The sequence below is a fragment of the Enhydra lutris genome, unplaced genomic scaffold (assembly GCF_002288905.1).
Source record: "Enhydra lutris kenyoni isolate GAN:26980312 unplaced genomic scaffold, ASM228890v2 scaffoldscaffold16, whole genome shotgun sequence".
In the NCBI taxonomy this organism is placed as follows: domain Eukaryota; kingdom Metazoa; phylum Chordata; class Mammalia; order Carnivora; family Mustelidae; genus Enhydra; species Enhydra lutris.
This window is the reverse complement of record NW_019154100.1, coordinates 26,825,228-26,845,949: the sequence shown is the minus strand read 5'-3', so window position 1 is coordinate 26,845,949 and position 20,722 is coordinate 26,825,228. Positions and strand designations below refer to the sequence as shown.

Here is a 20,722-nt window from a genome sequence, read left to right as displayed (position 1 = left end):
CAGAGATGACATTCCAATGATGGAAGTTGTCAGCACGTATATGTTGTGCCTGGTTAGTGAACACACGGACATCTTATTGATATCACTTGCATTCTTTTTGCGTGAACTCATCAAAACTCAATTATCATGAAATTAAAAACAGGAAACAGTTCTCAGTGTAACAAAAGCATCCAGTGTATTTAACTCTGAGCCACGTTTCAAGAGAGCCCCATTGTATAAGTGACAAAGCATTTATTACTCCGGTTTATTGTGGTATTACAGAGCGGAGAGTGCTAAATAATCAATCAGTTAATGGTCTGTATGGCAGTTTGAGCACATCGCATCCATTGTGCTTATGCTGTTAGAGGGATGAGCTGATAACTCCAGTGTATGTTGCATGTTTATTCAGAGCGCGATGTCCTAAACTGGGGCTGACGGAAATCTTGAAAAATGCCGCTTCAGCAGCGGCACTTTCAAAGTTGCTCAAATATTTAAGAAATAAGTTTGAGAGGCTCTCGGTGCAAAAGTCCCCAAAGATAAGAGCTGGAATTACCCTTTATGTTATTTCCACTGTATCTTCTTCTCTAACCAGCTTGAGGTTTTAGAATGAAAACGAACGAACAAAAACTGTCGCCTAGTTTGGGTTATGTCTGTGCCCTATTAGCTCCTTGATGTTCATTTAAATACAGATTATTTATGAGGTGTCCCAGATGCTCACATGTTCTCTCCCTCCCTTTGTCTCTGCTTTTTGGGTAAGTTTTAGAAGTTTGGTAAGGTGGTTGTTTCATGATGCGTGTGTCCCATGTCGTGGATATCGCTCAGCGTGCAGCCTGGGTGACTGACTTCAAAACATGTTGTGAGTGGGGTTAGGTCCACTCTACAAAATAAGTGAGAAGGAACTTTTAGGTGCTGGTTTGAGGAGAACACATTGCAAATCCAGGTTTTAGGTAAAACAAAAGAGGGAGAGAAAGAAAAGAAGAGACGTGCCAAGAGAGGTCTTTTTGAAATCTGTCCTTAATTAGATCACTGTAAGAGGTAGGATTTGTCTATCCACGTAATCAAGGGTTCTTTGAATCCAGACAGAATTTTTCTTCGCCTGTTTTGGTGGTTTGAGGTAGCCCTTTAATTTCTGTTGGTTCGTTTTAAATAAGGGCCCATTATATGAAAGCTCTAACTCATGTTTGCTCTCTCTTCTTCCTAGGAGATAAAAGCACCGATTATGCGAATTTTTACCAGGGTTTGTGGGACTGCACAGGAGCTCTTTCCGATGAGTTGTCATTTAAACGTGGTGATGTGATTTACATTCTTAGCAAGGTAAGAAGGCACCCCAGATGACAACTGTAAAGGGTGAACCCAAAGCTAGATTTTTATGCATCTGGGTTTACAACACTGGGGAAAAATGCCAATTGGAATTCCTCTAGGTCCTTGTTAACAATTGGGAGTTCACAATAATTAATTATTTTGTCAAGTGAAATATAATCAAATTTTAAACACAATCAGATAACAGGATTCAACTTAACAGTGTGTTTACCTATCACTTCAGCCTTTGGCTCACATCCACACACAGCCTTCTCCAGAAACAATATACTTATGTGAAAGCTAACATTGTAAGGTATTGGGTTATTTATTATGTTTTTCTTTCCTCTTCCTTTTTATTCTTCTGTGTGCTTATTCTGGTTTTGTCTGCCATTCACTACTGGAAACACTGTTTATAGTAGAAGTTTTTCATCTTTATGTAAATACATTGGTGTTCCGACAATTTAAAAGCAATGCTTTTTCTATTCAGACAGGTCTAGGTGATTTTTTTTAAGTTTAACATAGTTGTATTTGTAAACATAATGGCGGAGTCTGTTGCTACGAACATATATATATATATATATATATATATATATATATATATATATATCAGTGTCTCTGCCTCTTAACATACTGCATAATTGAAAACCGTTCTGTCTTTAGATCTAAAAGTCATGTTTCTTATTGTGATGACATATGTGAGCTCCCTTAATTTTCATATTTAACTTTCCCTACTGTGATATGGGGATTTAAAAAACTCCCTCAGTCTACTTTATGAAACTATTTTAGAAACAAATGATGTATGAAAACTATTTAAATATAAGTAGGGAGACGTTCTATAAGTCTAGGAGTTTAATGTGGTTTCTTGATTTGAGAAAAATTTGTACTTTTCAGAAAGATAGTATGACTTGCTAGATGCAGAAGAGAATTTGGAAATAAGGTCACTTACTGACTCATTTTTTTTTTTAAGATTTTTATTTCTTTACTTGATGGAGAGATAGAGAACACAGGCAGGGGGAGCAGCAGGCAGAGGGAGAGGGAGAAGCAGGCTCCCTGCTGAGCAGCGAGTGCAATGTGGGGTTCGATCCCAGGACCCTGGGACCATGTTCTGAGCCGAAGGCAGATGCTTAACAGACTGAGCCACTCAGGTGCCCCTCACTTATTGCCTCTTAGCACAAGATGGTTGGTGGATAAAATCATAACATAGAAAATCACAGAACATTTGAATGAGGAATCTGAGTAATGATCATCTACCTGTTCTTGGTTTTATAGCCAAAGAAACTTGGGTCAAGAAAGTGCCAGAGCTAGTGCTTAACTAGGCATCTGGATGCTCAGACCAATGCTTTCTCTTTTTCTTCTCATTTGAAACTGTTATAAAGTACCTACAAGGCCCATGTTAACACCAAGAATCCAAGAGGAATACTATAGAAGCACTTGTAGATTATTGGGGAAAATATTTAGTAAGCAGATATTGCCAGCTGTGATCATTGCTAGTTGAGATGCCCAGAGCTAAGACTCCTCACTTACCTTTTCTCTGCCCTCTGCTCCTTCGTCTCTATGTTGTTTTTTTAGGGAGAGATGCTTTTAGTTCTTGGGAGTCAACTCTTGGATTAAGCCTATTATTGAGCATTTAATTGTCCTGAGTTAAGGCAACACTTTTTTTTAAAAAAAGATTTTATTTATTTATTTGACAGACAGAGATCACAAGTAGGCAGAGAGGCAGGGCCGAGGGGGTGCTGAGCAGAGAGCCTGATGTGGGGCCTGATCCTAGGACCCTGGGATCATGACCTGAGCCGAAGGCAGAGGCTTTAACCCACTGAGCCACCCAGGAAGCCCCAAGGCAACACTTTTTTTAAAAAAAAGATTTTATTTATTTATTTTTGAGAGAGAGAGCACGTAGGAATGAGCACAAGCAGTGGGGAGAGGCAGAAGCAGACTCCTCACTGAGCAGGGAGCCTGATGCAGGGCTTGATCCCAGGACCCCAGGATCATAACCTGAGCCAAAGGCAGGCGCTTAACTGACTGAGCCATCCAGGTGCCCCAAGATAACACTTTTTTTGAGTGAATAACTTAAAATAGAAACCAAACTGATTCATTTCAGTTCAAGAGAGTTTCTTGAAATTATTCCTCAAATCTACTCAGCTCACAGTTATTTTTACCAACTTAGGGGCAATTGTGTATAAAATTAAAAGGTTGATTAGCTTCTACTTGAAATTCCAAACTGTAGGATAAATGGCTTATAGTCTTTATATTATTATGGTAAAATGTGAGACTGTATGGTAAATTGTGGATCTGTTCTTAAAGCCTTCTTTATGAGTCAGGCTGTGTGCATTGCTGAAAAGCTCAGAGTACCAACCTCTGGGACACACTGTCGGACAAGTAGAGGTCCCATTGTCTCAGAAAATTGTTTTCTGTCGCTGTGAAGTTAAAAGTACAATCCTAGGTGTATATCACACTTCTAGGATCCTGGGGTAGGTAATTTCTGTTCTCCCAGACCTGTTCTGTGGAGACTGTCATTTCATCTGTGAAGCTTTATCATAGAGCTAAGGGTAGTGGTGGTCCAGCTCAAAGGAAGAGCATCCTGCCATCTAAAAGGTCTAAATGCTGTTATTTGGGTATTGCTTACCAAAAAGATTCCTTCAACCAGCCCTTCACAAGACTCGAAGTTCCACAGTCAACATCATTTCATGAGGGGCCTTCTAGATATGATTCTTGTATCTGGAGCTCATTTTGGATTTTTAAAGAAGAGACAAGACATTGTTAGGGCAGCACGTTATTACTGTTGGCTGAATGATTTATTACCAATATTTACCCAGCTGTGGACCTGGTAGGAGCAACCAGGTAAATCTTGGTGAGGGTGAAGAGAAAGGACACTTAGCTCCCCCTTGATGGGATGTGGACAAATTCTGGGCCATTAGTGGGCATCTTGGCTATTGGTTTCCAGGTCATTTTGGGAGTCAGTATCTGTTTGTGAAGACTCTTGCTTCCCCAATTTTGGGGGCACAGTTTCAGAGGAACCTCTGGAGACTCTAATAATTCTTTACTGGTTTGATCGTCCAGTTCTTATCAAAACTTTGGCCAAAATAGACCATAAATTAATGTCATAAATTCATTTAATATGTAAGTGACAGCAATCTGGATGTTTAATGCTATTGTCAATTCAGAACTCAAGGTCCTTAGAGTGAAAAATTGCTCAGAAGGACTTGTTTCTGGATCAAGGTAGAGAGCTAGATTTTTAAAAAAGTACAATTAGTGTAGAAACCACTAGCATTATTATATGTCTAGAAATCTGTTTCATCTTTCTCTGGGTTATATTAGGTTTCGCGTTGATAGAATGAAATTTTACCATTTCAATTTATTTTTTACACCATCTAGTGGCTCACAATGAGTGGTGCAGGTAATTACAGCTAATGTGCACAATGAAAATGATGTCATAAATTCAACTTTAAATCTAGCTGTGGATTATTACTTTCCTATCTCGTGTCAATAAAATGTTAGCATTGATCATAAATTTTTTCATTCATAAATTAATTCTTCTGAATTAAGTGTAAACATTGCATACGTAAGGAAGAATACATTTTAAAGGAGTCTTAGTATCTGTAGAGGCATTAAAATGTATACTTTGTAAAGAAATTAATGCTGCAACTTTTCAAATAAATAATGCCGTTTAAAAGATTTTAAAGAAATATGACTGGGGGGGGGCACCTGGCTGGCTCAGTGGGTTAAGCCGCTGCCTTTGGCACGGGTCATGATCCCAGGGTCCTGGGATCAAGCCCCGCATCGGGCTCTCTGCTCAGCAGGGAGCCTGCTTCCCCCTCTCTCTCTCTCTCTCTCTGCCTGCCTCTCTGCCCACTATGTGATCTCTGTCTGTCAATTAAATAAATAAAATCTTTAAAAAAAAAAAAAAAGAAAGAAATATGACTGGGGCGCCCGCGTGCTGCGGTTGGCTGGTCATCTGACTCTTGTTTTCGGCTCGGGATGATCTTGGGGTCGCAGGATCAGGCCCAAGTCTGGCTCCCCACTCAGCTTGGAGTCTGCTGAAGTTTCTCTCTACCTCTCCCCGTACCCCTCCCCATGTGCACTCTCTCTCTCTCTTTCTCTCAAATAAATAAATCTAAAAAAAAAAAAAAAAAAGGAAATACAACTTGCTTTTCAAAATTAACTGACCTATATTTTGCAATATTTAATTATCACTGGTCTAACTTACCTTCTGGAAGGTTGTCAGTACTGAAAATACCCTTAAAAAAGGCAACACAAGATAGTTTAAGAAAAGATGCATTTAAATACAAACAAAATTTAGATAAATCAGGGGCTAAACATGGTATGCAATGATAAAGAGGGTTTTAATTTTTTAAGTGAAATGGCAGAAAAAGATTGAATGAGTTTGATGATTGGGTTGTCTTCATTAGAATTCCCTGCAGAAATATAGTTTGGTTTTAAAATTCAGTCCTCTTTCTCTGTTTTTTCAAGGAAGCTTTGATGGGGTGTCAGCTGTGCTCAGTCAGCCTGGGGGTGATTTATTTATTTCAGGCCTCTTTTGAGAGTTATACAAATCTTAGCCTTAAAAAAAATTTTTTTTAAGTAAAAATCCAATGTTGCAATAAAGAAGAGTAAGCAGATAACCTACCCTGCCCCCTTCCCTTTGTGACATTTTGCAATTAGCAGCTGTCACATGACCCCTGGCTGAGCTAGCCTCTCTTTCAAAAAGTGTCTGTCATTTTCTAAGTTTTAACCTTCGAAGCTCAGTGATAATGAATGTAAGTACCGCTTACCTAAAAAGGAGAGCCAACAACTTTTTGCTTCCAGTTCCTTTTCACCTAGGATCACTGCTGTTTTTTATGTATGAAAACGCATTATGTACTTGGGTAGTTCGGTGGAGATTAGGAAATTTTTTCTTTCTCGCCTAAAGACAATGAGGCACATTTACAGGAATGGATAAAAGTGGAATTTGTAATTTTAATGAGAGCTATGTTGTTAGTGAATTGATTCTGAAACACATGGCCAGATTTCTGATTTGTTGGATGGGGGAAAATCATATTTGAAGTAAAAATATCTTATCATTTTTTTTTTTTTGAAAGGAATTGGGGTTGTTTAAAATGGTGTCAGATTCCATTACTAGGTTACATTTCACGTCTATTACCACCTTAAACATGGACATAATATCCTAGTTAATAGTATTTTCATAGAAGTATGTTCATGAAATTTTAGAATTTTAATAGCAGGACCCAGGTTATATAGCTATAGGCGTATTGTGCTGTCCTGCATACCTCTTTGGTTATGTCATTCTACTGGTTGTTCTGGATTTACATTCCCTATTAGTTTATCTTTCAATCTGTCCTCATCAGTAAATTGCTAACCACATTCCTATTCTTACTTTTAAAGCAATAAATTATTTTTGGAGACTTAATGACAGGGGAGCTATGCTTTAGCAGGAAAGAAGCCCACTGCTTTGTCTGGTGGTAACAGGAAAACAAGAGAGGTAAGAGTCCTGGGATAGTTGCTCTAGTCTCCGACACGTGTGAATCGAGCACTGCAGCTTTTTGAGAAATTTCTTAAGTCAAAATCAGGAAATGTAGGTTGATGGCATTCACTAATAGGTAGTAAAGGGACATTTTTTGCTTGTTTGTTTGGTTTTTAGTGTGTATTGGCTGGAGGGTCAAGCATCGCCTCTCGTTATATCTGTTTGTGACTTTCTCAGTGATCGGTGAATTGTGACTGTCGCTGACCGTTTGCTTCTCGTGGTGAAAATGGACAGATCCCATTCCCAGGGCTTTTCTGGCTTCAAACCTACCAGAAAAAGAAAGTAAAATCAAAGTCCTGCCGAGCTCTGCTGGCAGAGTTACTTTCCAGGTCTCTTCATTTTTCCTCTGTGACCATCTGATCCTGGGTGCCCCAAATAGCAGAGCCAACCATTGAGGAGTAACTAGGACATCTCAGTACAGGACATACACGGGCACTAAGCTAGTTCCCAAACCATTATTCTGTCTTACAGCCTTTGGGGAAGGAGGAAGGAGTTTTCTGTGCTTGTGACTGCATTTCTGTGGGCCTGATAGCATGTCGTTTCCACGCTGTCAGTATGGGAACAGCATGGGTACAGTGAGGCATGAACCAGGCAGACCTTCTGCTCAGCAACCCCCAGCCCCCGGCCCTCCCCGAGAAGATGTTTTGGTTCCAGCCACGGGGCTCCTCTTGTTATCTGTGCACTAACGTGTCCCAGTACTTCCCTCTTTTCTCTTACGTAAAATGGAAGGAGCATTACAGGAAAATGTTGACAGCTGAAAGGGGAAGGTGATTCTGGGAGGCAGGCTGGAAGGCTCAGCCCTGGCAGTGGCTTGAGAGGTCAAGGATAAGCCAGAAGACCGTGTCAGAGATGCACGCGGAGCGGAAGTGGCAGTGAGGGGCGGTTCCAGGGGCAAGGCCGTGTGGTTTAATTCTGCATGGGATAAACCAGAAGCAGAACAAAACAACTCTAAAGACAGCACAATGTTGATAATTTTTTTAAAAATCCGATATTGAAAAATCCATGGCCTCTTATGGACTTTTGTCCCTCCTGCCCCCAAAACTCAGGGACTCCCTTAATGTATGTATAGCAACGTTTACTCCTTTGAGATGTCTCCCTCCTCAGCCCTTTAAAGGCCAGATTCCCTTTGGAAGAGCAGGGTAGAGAACTGCTCCTAATAATCAGATTGCCTTATAGTGCAGAACATTCTCTGTTCGTTGTCCTGGTATTTTGCTATACAATTAGTGGGAAGAGAGCGGGAGGGAACGAGAAGTTTGTTGCATACCTGCAGTGTCCCTTTCTAGGCACTCGATATGCTTTCACTCATCTGATCGTAAGACAACCCTATGAAGTCTCTGGTGTGATTATTTTCCAGATGAGGAAACTGATGCTCAGGAAGGTTATTATGTCAATCACCTGAGGATACCAGCAAAAAAATACTTTCTTCTGGAATCAAAGCAGATCTGACCCTAGAGCTTTCTCTCTTTCTATTTGGCTACACCTACCTACATGGGGGACTAGCAGTATTAATTTCTCTCTCTTGACCCTGAACTCTTTGAGGTAGGCATTGTGTCTTAAGTATTATTGTATCCCGAATACATAATATCATGTTTAGTATGAGTTTGTGAAAATACAGATAAAAATGGGAAATAATCCTGAAAGCTTAAAAGAATTTAGAATGATGGAATCATAGAGGAACCTAGTGCTAGCCCTTTGCTTTATAGGTGAGGAAATCTCAAGGCTTAATGTAACTGGGAAAAATAAATAAAAGATGCAAGGAGAAAAAGACTACCTCTGTGGAGACCTTATTCCTCAGTGGATCTGATGTACTTTAGTTTCTTCCCTTCAACGAAAATAAAGTACAAACTCACTGAGATCAGGGCACCATCTTACCATTGCTCTGTATGCCACACCCAGCTGATGGGTACGAGGTGTTCAATAAAAATGGACCGGGTGACGAAGCACATTCTGTCTTTATTTTGGATGATGTATCAGTTGACCAATCCCAAATACTTTCTTAAGCAGTGTAATTTCCAAAGGGTGGATCTTTTCCTTTGTGTATATTAGACATACTGGAAGAATTTTAGCAATGACAAAACAAATGTTTATTCTGAAGTGTGTTTAGCTTTGCAGTCTGAAGTATGTTGTTCCTACTCGGGGCTGGCTGCTGCCCTCCATGCTTCCTCACGCCCTGGGTAGGATACCTTGTCTGAAGGGTTTAAATCCCACCTGCAGAAAAAAAAGGTATCCATCTCCTGCACAACTGGGACCAAATAATCCCAGTTCTTTGAAGAACTGAATTATTCAATTGAATTTATTGTATGTACCAAAGAGCTGAAGACAGAACCTTGTAAAGGTAGCAACAGGGGGGCAGGTGTAAAGGGTGAGGTGATGACGGGCTGGAGCAGAATGGCAACAGTTGGAAGAGGCAGGTGGGTGAGCCTGAGAGCAGTTAACGGAGTCTCCTACTGGTCAGTGAAATACACTGAGTACCAAGGCCACTTTCTACTGAATACAAATTCAATCTTTTCTTAGCCTACCATCAGTCTGAATAGCGGTTCGAATCATCAGACCGAATAGCACTTATTACTGGGTGGTATTGTAAATGTGGATTGTGTAGAAACTTGAGTTAAATGTGTCTTGACTCTGGAATATAAATGAAGATCTGTTATAATAACTAAATTCTTTTTTTTTAATTTTTTAAGATTTTTTAATTTATTTGACAGAGAGAGAAATTACAAGTAGGCAGAGAGGCAGGCAGAGAGAGAAAAGGGGAAGCCGGCTCCCCGCTGAGCAGAGAGCCCGATGCGGGGCTCGATCCCAGGACCCTGAGATCATGACCTGAGCTGAAGGCAGAGGCTTTAACCTGTTATAATAACTAAATTCTTATTATTAGCTTCCTTGCTTGTCCTTTGTCTCTCTTGCTTTAAACATGGAGCTCACAGTACAGAAAGGAAAAAAAAATAATTCTTTGAATTAGTGTAACTCAAAGTCACACCTGCACCATGAATTATAAAGTAATGAGGTTGATTTCCATAAGCTGCCAAGAGACTCAGTGTCTTAAAGGAGGTTCATGGAGGGTGCTGTTCAGACATCATGGAGGATCTTGAAGAGGGTTAGTGTCGATTTCCTCATTTATCAGCTCAGAGACTAAGATTCAAGGAGTTAATGTGTAGCTAATAATAGTAAAACACTGGGGTTGTCAGGTTCCTGTTGGACATTTTCCAAGACGAAATGACGGGCTTATAAGAAATGAAAGGAAGCTTAGACAGTTTCTAGTTGGAGATAGTAAAAAGGAAAAGATTGAAGAGGTAGCCTTGAAGAATTTATGTCTGTATTTTAAATAGGTGTCTAGTTTTCATACTACCATAATGTTTATGAAAAATTGAGACTATCACAGTGAATAGTTGGAAAACAGTGGTAAAGTCACCTGGTTGTGAAAGTCAATGCATTTTATATTTTGTGAATCAAATTAACTTCATTTCTGCAAAAGGATAAAATGTTCCCAAGCACAGATACATGTTCAGAGAAAGGACAGGTCATCTTTCCACCTTTCTAACACCTGTTGCGTTCAGACAGGTTGGTAACTAGTTTGTGGAATGCTGGGGTAGTACGCATCAGGAAATCTTTTTAAGTGTTTCCAGTTTCTGTTAAGGCAACATTCTTTTACCACGGGGTTTGCAGAAAGTGGACTAACACACTTAAGAGATGAGAATCATGGTGCCGAGAAGGATTCCAGTGATATGTCAGGGCCTTATTTAAGTGTAAAATAATACACTGGCAAGAGAGCAGAGATTTAGTGAATGGTTGAAATACGGACATAATGTTTACTGTCGTGCTGGTTTCACATGATCAGGACCCGTCCTTTCTCCCGGCCCCAATTACATAATCGCTTGCATTTATTGCCTAGTAACGATTAGCTGAGGCCGAAAATTTGACTATAAAATAAAACAAATAAAAACTATTTTAATGGCAGGAAAATTGAAAACAGAGGAGTTAGAGCGCAACGGTGCCATGCCGCTTTACGATTATTTTCTCGGATTATTGGGCAAGTTTGGACTTTTTTTTTTTCCCTGCTTTGACTGCCACATTACATTTTGCCTGGAAGCCATCCATTTTACAGATATTGGATTTCTTTTGAGTACTATTTTTATACACTAAGCATCACTACACCTCTGAATCTTGATCGCATTACTACGGGAAGAGAAAGAGGCTTTGTGTTAGTAATTACCTAACATTGTCAGAAGCTGACTGCAGGCCTCTTTCTAGTGATAACAGAATAACCGCATAATGTAGCTTTATAGCACATGATTAATAGAAAATAATTACACGTCCTACAAAGGGATGTAATATTTCTTATAAATTGACTGGAATGGTTTCCTGTAGATTAAAGGACTCTTCATTATTTTATCAGTCCTCCCGAAGCGCAGTCACTTGCCTATGTTAGCATTTTAGTGGATGTTAAAAGGCGAGTGGGGTGAAGGACGCCAGATGGCAAACCTTCTTGTACCTGAGATCTCGTGCGCTGTAAAGATGACATGATGCTTCCTAACCTTTGAGAGATTTAGATGATAGCCTGGTATGGTTTGTTGCTCTGTTTTTTTGTTTAATAACAAGATAAGGCTTGAGGGGTGTTTATCTTTTTTCTTTCTTTCTTTCTTTTTTTTTTTTAATGATCCACCTGTGACTTCTAGAACAATACTATAATTAGTACGTGGACGGTAAGGCAACACTATGGATTGCATTATTTTCCACGTGTAAGTAATCTGTCCTTTGCCATCACATTTATTTGGGAGCGGAAAATAGGGAAGGCAAAGAGGCAGAGTCCTTTCTTCAAAGGGAAAGCTTGTATGGTATCGAATCTTGAGGCTCAAGTTTAGAATATCGTACTCCAAGAAGCATCTTCATTCCAATTTATAGGCAGCAAATGGTTTAATTGGGATTCATGTTGCTCCGGAGGCTCATACAGAGGATGGTAATGATAAAAGTAAAAGCTTCTGTGTTTGCAATCTTGTCGACATACTCTAATGGCCTCAGTGTAAATCCATAAATTTGCCTCCTAGATTTTTACCTCACTGTATTTTATCTTACCTCTTAATGCCACACAGGAGTGTTCCATGGAATTCTTTACAAATGTAAAGTAATAAACATTCTGATTTTTTTTTACCCTTTTCTGATTTAAACCTGTGATATTTTAGAGTACTTTTATGAGCCAATTTCCTATGCTTTTGAGTTATTTTAAATTAAGTGAAGCATTTAAGATGATTGGCGTCTGAAACTTTTATGTTTTCCTAGAATGATACTTTTAAGGGATGTGTTTGCAGCTGATTAAGCTCCTCCCTCCTGTTTCCGCCCATCCTTTCTATTAAATAAATCTTACCAGTGGCCGTCAGGCAGAATTCTCTCAGGTGTGAGGTATGTCACTGGTCCTTCGGTGAAATGATTCTTCGGAAATCAGTTTCTTAAATTTGGTTGTGAGTGGGCTTTTTGAGAACAGGAATGTGCCCTTACTTGAGAGTACAGATGATAGCCAAAATGGAATGTTATAAAGTGAGGTAAGTGTCATTTGCATGTAAGCCTGGAGCCCCGGATGGAGGGCCGTTCTCGGAAAGCAGATTCTGGTGTTCACACACCCTCAAGCCGAATGTGCTCTGTCTGCCTCTTGGGGGGGAGGGGGCTAGTTCCTTTACTCTTTACAAATAATCAATTTTTAAAAAAATGTTAGGCTGGCATTGGTAAGACTTTCATATTCAGACTTAGCCTGGTAACCATCCATTTTGAAATCTTACAATGTAGGCCTTTTGCCTCCGGAAGGTTAAATACATTTGTTTTGTGAAGCATTAGGCCCTAATTGTATTCATTACCTTAAAAATTGAGAAGGGCAGTTTTATTAGGTACCTATTAAGATATAATGGTTGCTAATCATAGCTTTCAGTAAGTTGGTGTTTCCTTCTGATAAATAGATCCTACATAGATTTTAGCCACCGTCACTGAGTTCAGGCATCAGACTATTTTCATCCCTTAGATAGTTGTATCCACTAAATTCACACTGACATTGAACTTTGAAACTTAAAATCTTGAGTCCTCTGCCCCATGAGCCAGAGCTGTACCCTCATTAGAATAAGAAGCGTAGGGTTAGCCTGACCCCCCCATCCCACCTTTTCCTTCCACCTTATTCTTCCAATTAGCCTGATCCTGGAACAACCCACTGTTTAAAAAGCACATACAGATTTTAACCTGATATTCTGTCTATTGATAGACTACATGTCAATACACACATGCCAACGTTGCTACATTTGTATTGAGGAATTGTATGATTTTCCTTTCTGATAGCCAATGGCATATACTAATCAATACAGATGTTAAGTCTGTGCCAGTATGAACATTCCCTCCCCACGTGTAACTCGATATGCATATGCACATTTATCTATGACTCAGATGTTGGAAAATCATAGCCTACTGAATTACTTTGGGGATTGATTTTAAAAATTTATCTTCCATGAAAAATTAAATTTGGGTCCTACAGTGCTTTTGTGGAGTATTGCTTTTGGAAGATATTATTCTTGAAACTTGTAATTCATTTTACTTTGTTTGTATCTCACTAAACATAAATAAATTTGAGACAAAAATACATTAGTCAATCTGGCAGACATATGAGGCCCATCGCTGTGTGTTCACAATGCCGACAGCAGTGGGGTCTCTCAGTGGAGGCAAAGGGGACAAATGCAGGTATGGGTTTATCTCCCGTTGCAAAGTATACCCCAAAGTGTCTCATCAATCACTCTTTTTTTACAGCTGGATTAATATTTCACCTTTGTAACTTGAGATACTTTATTTCTTGTTGATCTTCTACTCTGAGGGCAAACCTAACACCACCTTTTAATTCCTATCACCCACCCTTTATCTAATATAGTTTTTGATTAGGGAAAGCTGAACAGTACATGCCTTGGGGAAGCTTTTTAAGAGGAGCCTTTAAAAATTATTTTGTAAAGCAAATATTTTTGGATATTATTAGTGTTCTCTTATTTCCTCATTTATGTGTTTAAAATATCTATACTAATGTATTAGATTTTCTTAAGAAGGGGCATACATCTGCCTTCGAAATAATTTTCAGTCATATGAGTTTAACTAAGAATCTGTTTATTGTGAAAAAATAATTCTTTCCTTGCTAGATGATAAGCTTCTTGAAGGCCAAGATCGTATCCTAAGGGTCTTTGCTGTGACCTTGTAGCATCTAGCACTGGTGTTCGCACAGAAAAGGTGTCTGCCCAGGCTCTGTGTGTGGGTGTGTGTGAGTGAGAGAGTGAGAGAGAGAGGAGGGAGGAAGGGAGAAGGGAAATGGGCCCAGGGAGCTGACTTCCTCATGTAGTTCCATTTGCTAGGTTCTTATCCCAAGTGACTGTTTCTGTGTGCTATACAGAGTAATAACCAGGCTTTGTCTTATATGTTAATTTAAATTGTTGCCTAACAGCATTTTTAAGTGTCCAGAAACAAAGGAAAAAAGATTAAAATGTTTCAATTTGCAGCTCAAGCTCTTGTAACTTTGTAAAAAGAAATAACATTTCTAAGAAGTTGCATATAAACGACATTGTACTTATACCAGTCTAAAGGTTAATATTGCATATTGTTTTCAATTAGGAATACAATAGATATGGCTGGTGGGTAGGAGAAATGAAGGGAGCCATTGGCTTGGTGCCGAAAGCCTACATAATGGAGATGTATGATATTTGAGAGTCCTGGGTAAGTACATTTTAATCCAATATTCTGTAATAGCTCATATGTTCTCTTGGTCCCTGTGTTATGAGTCTTTGCCTTTTGAAAAGTCTTTGTAGTTTTCTGATAGCACAAAGATCATGCTCCCATATCCTCTTCTTTTTAAAAAAAATCTGGTTTGATTTTTAAAATAACTTCATAGAATTTACTTTGGAAATAGATTATTTAGATAAAGTCCCTTTGCTAATAACTGGATGTTTTCTCAGACCTTCTCTTCTTGAGTAAAATACCATTCTTTCTGGCCTTTCTGAAGAGCTGAATTGACAAAATGTTGAGTAAATACTCATTTTTCCTTGCCTAAAAGTGTATTTTTTTTTCTAAGCAGGAAAAATCAACATTTCACCTGAAGAAAAAAATTCAAATGCAGCTTTCCTTTTTGGCCTACAGAAAAGGAAGATTCTCCTGCTCGTCTGTAAATGCTTTGGATTTAAAATCAACTTGAGAGCATGAGTGGCAGTTTGTAACCTTTTCGTGTTTTGTTGAACATTTTTCTTTGTTATTTTATGCATTCATTATAATATTCCTCTGATGTGAAATTAAGTAAAGAATATTAATTAAGTTGGAGACAAGCAGTAAAGTTGTACCTGTTGCTGTTTTGCGAGGACGGAAGTCTAGTTTTTATTTGCTCGTTTGATTTGTGTGAAGAATTCAGCCCAATTTTATATGTACCTCACAGTCACTGCTGCTTTCGGTAATTTCGGTAATTTCTCTTCCTATTGGATGTCAGTGATATTTTAGAGTGTAATATATAATTTCATGGAAATTTTAATTAAATCTATCATGTAAGCTTTTGGTAGATGCTATCTGAAGACTGTGGCTTTGTTCAAACTTTGTAGAGGATCGATCGTGGTGCTGATTTTTCACACAGTGACATGTTTTCATGAAAGAATTTGGACTGATTTTTACCTCGTGTTGAAGAAAGCCACAGGAAAGAAAGAATGACAGAGCCCCCAGGACACATGTGCAGCCCAGAGCCACAGCGTGCGTGAAGCCCCTTATCAGGAACACACAGCCCGCCTTGGAGACGGGCTGGCCAACATTTTCCACCAGAGTTGTGTTTAAATTTAATAAAATAAAAAAATTCATTGGAAAGCCCCTCCTGCCTCATACAGCGGCACAGAGGATCCCCCTGTATTCTCAAAGTGAGAAGGTCTAATGGAGCACTGTCCGTAGGTGCCTGCTCATCGCTGTGCTGTTCAGTTCCCGCCACAAAACAGTAGGGCTCCAGGGGGGAGTTTGCGCTGTGCTTCTCAGAGCCATGAGGAGGAAAGGAAGGGCTCCGAGAGGAGAGCCTGGAAGTCATGGTGGGAACAGGTACCAACAGGTGAGTGGGAAGGTGGAGGGAAAGCCTGACTTGAGAGGAATGTGCTGGGCTGCCCGAGCAGGCTTTGTGCAGTTATAACCTGACCTTTTCCTGTATGTTTGAAATCAGGGGGGTTGTAAATTCCTACGGGGTATCAGTGTGGCCGTGATATATCTATATCTATATATCTATATCTATATCTATATCTATATCTATATCTATCTTCCAAAATGTACTGATGATTGGATCATTACAGAGTCACCTAATATTGAATCATTGATTAGTAGCCACTACCTTTGTTGAACTTTCCAGATCTTTGCTTTATAAAGATTCTAGCTGTGAACGTACTGATATTTAACCCTCCCTTATTTATAGAAAATTGTTTTAAGCAATATTTCAGAACTTACGTTTTACCATTGTCTTCTTACTGCTGTGATCATCTGAATTCAAATGTAGTGAAACTGATTTTTTAGTTTTTGGGATTGTGGGTAAACTCTCGTTTACGTAAATTAGACGTCGAGTTAGAGCTTTCAGAAATTAATTTGTGCCCTCGTTTAATCTTGTCCTAATAGAGAGCCATCGGAGTCGATTGAAATCATCTTGGCAAAAGTGAGATGACCGGAGATAAATTTAGCAGTCTGTTTTTCAAAGGCTGAGAGATTGAAAAGCAAAAAGCAGTTATGGGTTTCCCTTGAACGTGTAGTCGGTTGTAGATACAAGTTTTGGGCTTCTGGTTTGAGTGACGATTTCAGGGCTGGGCCAGTAGGTGGCAGCAGCTTTTCATCGCATACCTAAGCCCTGGGCACCCCCTCCCCCACTCGGGCACAAGCTTGAGCAGAATGTAAAGCATGTAAAAGATTTTTGCCTCCTTTTACAGTTAATCCAGGAGAGGGAGTCCTTTGCCAACTGATGACCAACAATTCCAAACCAGACAGTCTCTGTGAATGGTGACAATACAGATATAAAGTGTTACTTCTGTCCAGAGCTCCTCTGGCCTTTGTTCTTGTTTAACTTGAACGTAGGTGGGAAATAAGAAAGGAGACAAAAGATTTAAAATGAAAGTGACAGGGAAAATAATCATTACTTTCAACTCATGACTACTTTATATTCATTTGGCAAAATCATTTGTATACTACCAGGGAGAAAGTTTTCTTTATACCCTTGACAATATATCACACTCTCTTCAAGATCATAATAATATCATTAATGTGCATTTAAACAACATGGCTTGTTAGAAAATATGCTAATTACTATGTTCTCATTATGTTTGCTTAGCTTTTATTTGTTTTTCTATGAACAGTTAGAGAGCTAATTTTTTTCAAAGGTGATTGTAAGTCATATTTTATATAGCATTTTGCTTGATTATTTGCTCTGTACTGAATTTGTACTCTATTGCCATTAGATCTTACAATAATGTTCCACTCTGCAAATTTTTAAGGTTCAAATAAAGTTTAATTGTTTGCAAACTGTTATGATGCTAATAATTCAACAGCCTGCTGTGTTACTAATGAAATTACTTTGTTATGATTAATTTGGAAAATAGTGTGTTGATTGTAGTAATTAAGCACAACAAGGTGAAGTAAATGATTCTAATGCCATCTGGTCTCCAAACTGAATGAAGAAATGAAATAGAGCTGTCATCTGAATTTATTCAAAGAAGTAAGGATAATACAAATGACTTTCATTGCTGTAGGATTTACACTTAACCACAGCTCACTCTGTTCTGTTTTTGCCACTTCGTTGCATGTGATACTTTCTCTTACGAAAAACAATGTTGCTTGGCGGAGTGATTGTCTTGAATACTTTAGTTTATTTGAAGTTGACTATTTTTACCTTGTGTTAATTTAATTACAGATAATTACGTAAAGTATCATAGGATCATAGAAAATTAGTTTGCAACCATCTGTAAGTGAAATCTATATACGTGGGGGGTGGGTTGCTATTAGTGTACAAACATGTCGTATAGCCTTTCATAAACAGCAGAGATTTCATTCAGTTGTTTCTAAAGTGTTTCCAGTCAAGATTCCCTCACAGTTCTTCTGATTTCTACCTTTCCTGTAATTTCTGCAGTTTGAACTATTGCTACTCACTTGACAGAGGCTGGTGACTTCCAGGGCCGTGATTAAACGCAGACCCCAGAAATGAGTTCTAGAGCAGAGATCCAGATTTACTCTTGAGCCACTGTAAGAAACTGACTTCAGCACACGCGTGGTTTAAAAAAGTTTGAACTTCGTCACTGAGACTGAGTGAAGCATTGTGTAAAATTTCAAATCAAGAAAAGTACTTCTAAATTTCAAATAAATCAGTCGTTTGTATTTCAGTGGAATAGGATTTTAGAGACACAAATTGTATAGAAATCACTTTTCTCTTGAGTTCAAGAGATTGTAGAATATTGAAAAGCAGTCTCCATGGTAAAGAAAGAGGTGGTGGAGAGGAAAACACGATGAAGCCATAGAAGACACAATGTGCTTCAGAGGTTGAAGGAATATAATGAGAATATGGGACATAAAAACATCTGTTAAAATGGCTTAGTTTGTGAGTGAAATCCCAAGTGTTCTAGAACACAGAGAAACAAATCAGTAGTATATTAAACAAATCAGTAGTATATTATTAACTTTGTACAAACTTGACCTACACCGTAATGCGTAATTTAAACAGTTAATCCTCTTGGTTGGGAACAAGCGAAGTCTAGACACACTCAACATTCCCCTTCACCGCCTTACAGTTGAATTCTAGAATTTCTGCTAGAACCCCTGATATATAACATTCTGTGATGAGATAAATACAAAATTATATGATCACAGTAACATGGAGTGACATTTCATTAATGGTTTGAAGGGCTTTTTCTTGTTTTCCCTAGTAGAATCTGCCCTATCATTACTTGGACGCAAACAGGATTTATTGCCAGTGGGATACTTCAGAGTATATGGTGTGTGTCCAGTAAATACTTGTTAATTAACTGATTTGGCACCCTACCGTATCTCAAGACCTGAGATTTAAGACGAGAAGGGAAGAGCTTGACTTCTATACCTGGTAGAAAAAAATGTCTTTTTCAGTTAATACATCAGCTTTCTGACAGACATTCTCTTCGTCAAAAGATCAGTCCCTTTTATTGAGTCTCTGAAAGTAGTCCGACTGTCCCCATAGCCCCGTCAACAAGTGGACGGGATTTGATTGGTGGCAACAGTCGAGTGAGATGGAGAATAACGAAGGTGAGCTTGGCGGCTCCTCTCTGTTCTGGCCCGTGTTGTCACTCTTCTAAAGAAGGCACAGGTGACTCAGGCAGCTTGGGGCGAGTGATCTAGTTTCACTTTCCATTACGTTCCAAATCACAGCCGGCTTGAGTTGCACCTGGCCAATGTCAGAGACGCCCTCTGATCTTGGAAGTTGCAGCCTTGAATGGATCAAAAAGGAATTTCGGAAGAGTGGGAGGTTTCACAGTTGTTGCCAAATCCAACCATAATTCATTTCTGGGTCTCTTTTTAACCTTTACTCCCTATTTCTTGAAAAGTTGTATTATCGTGTTATCTTGAATGCTTTGACTCCCCAAAGCGAAAGGACCCATCAATGTGGAGAGCAGTCTGAGTCAGACCGGGGCCGGGCCGCACCCTGGAAGGACGGGGAGGAGGTTGGAAGCAAGCAGAGCGAAAGAACCTGTGAATACGTGCCAAGGTATGAAAATATAAAGCGTCTCAAAAGCCCGTTTCTTTTTTTTTTTTCTTTAAGATTTTATTTATTTATTTGACAGAGAGAGAGATCACAAGTAGGCAGAGAGGCAGGCAGAGAGAGATGAGGAAGCGGCTCCCTGCTGAGCAAAGAGCCCGATGCGGGGCTCGATCCCAGGACCCTGGGATCATGATGTGAGCCGAAGGCAGAGGCTTTAACCCACTGAGCCACCCAGGCGCCCTTCAAAAGCCCATTTCTTTTTTTTTTTCTTTTTTAATTTCTTTTCAACGTAACAGTATTCATTGTTTTTGCACCAAAAAGCCCATGTCTTAAGTGCTTTTCTTGGCACTGGAGACTTGGAAAGTGTTTTCCTAGGTTGCTCTCCGCCGTCTTCACTGTTTTATTGTCCGCTACTCAGAGAGGTAGGTTGGAACAGCCCTTGTCTCTTTCCCGTTTATTGGCCTCGACTTCGTCATATAGAAAGATCACTCCTGCTAGAGTCAAAGTAGGTGCCACTTTGTAGCCTGAGCAGCAGTTTACCTCTTGTTTGCTCCAAGTGTCACACCGGTGCTCTCCGAGGAGAAAATTAATGACACCAACGTATGCCAATTAAAAATGACTGCTGCAGAGGAGGAAAAAAAATTCCAACAAATGAACAGATTCCCATACATTGTCTCCTTTCCCCGGCCCCCTCAGGAGTCCATTTGGCAAACCCTGTGTTCTTTAACTCTCACATCCAATGATGATAACCACGTGACTAGCACTAGCAGTGGCCAACGTTAATGTTGACTCTTTGTCTCACTCTGCACTTTTCTTTGAATCCTCCTGGCAACTCCAGGAGGTAAGATGTGTTGTTTATTCCCATTTTCCTGATGAGCAAACTGAGACTAAGTAATTTGTCCTGACGTCCAGGGATATTAAGTTCCCCGGCCTCCCTCCCTTCGATGCAGCAACATTCTGCTTCCCAGTACTGCGACAGATTCCAACCAAAGGCATAATTCTATCGTTTGCATATAGAAGGCACTCAATAAATTGATGATGGCACCATTCTTATGAAATCATCCGGAGCACGTGAAAAGCTCACGGATGGATTATCCGACAGCTGAATTCGCCCCACTCAGTAGTCAAAGCAGCCCGTGGTGACTGTACCAAATCCAAAGCAGCCAAGCCACCATGAAGAAGAAATGTCAACATAGGAATATTTC

At 39.5% G+C, this 20,722-nt stretch overlaps 1 protein-coding gene across 2 annotated transcripts in view; it reads left to right on the top strand.

Annotated features, from left to right (window-relative positions):
* LOC111147284 (src kinase associated phosphoprotein 2) overlaps positions 1–15,643 on the top strand; it is a 163,756-nt gene extending 148,113 nt beyond the window's left edge. Inside the window, exons 11-13 of one of the 2 annotated variants that reach the window (XM_022503242.1) lie at positions 1,181–1,293; positions 14,414–14,515; positions 14,874–15,643. In XM_022503242.1, coding sequence (XP_022358950.1) covers positions 1,181–1,293; positions 14,414–14,506 — 206 coding nt within the window. In that variant the 3' untranslated portion in view covers positions 14,507–14,515; positions 14,874–15,643. Of the gene's footprint in view, positions 1–1,180; positions 1,294–14,413; positions 14,516–14,870 lie in introns of both variants that reach the window. The other variant, XM_022503241.1, reaches the window with a different exon arrangement.
* Positions 15,644–20,722: the final 5,079 nt, after the last annotated feature.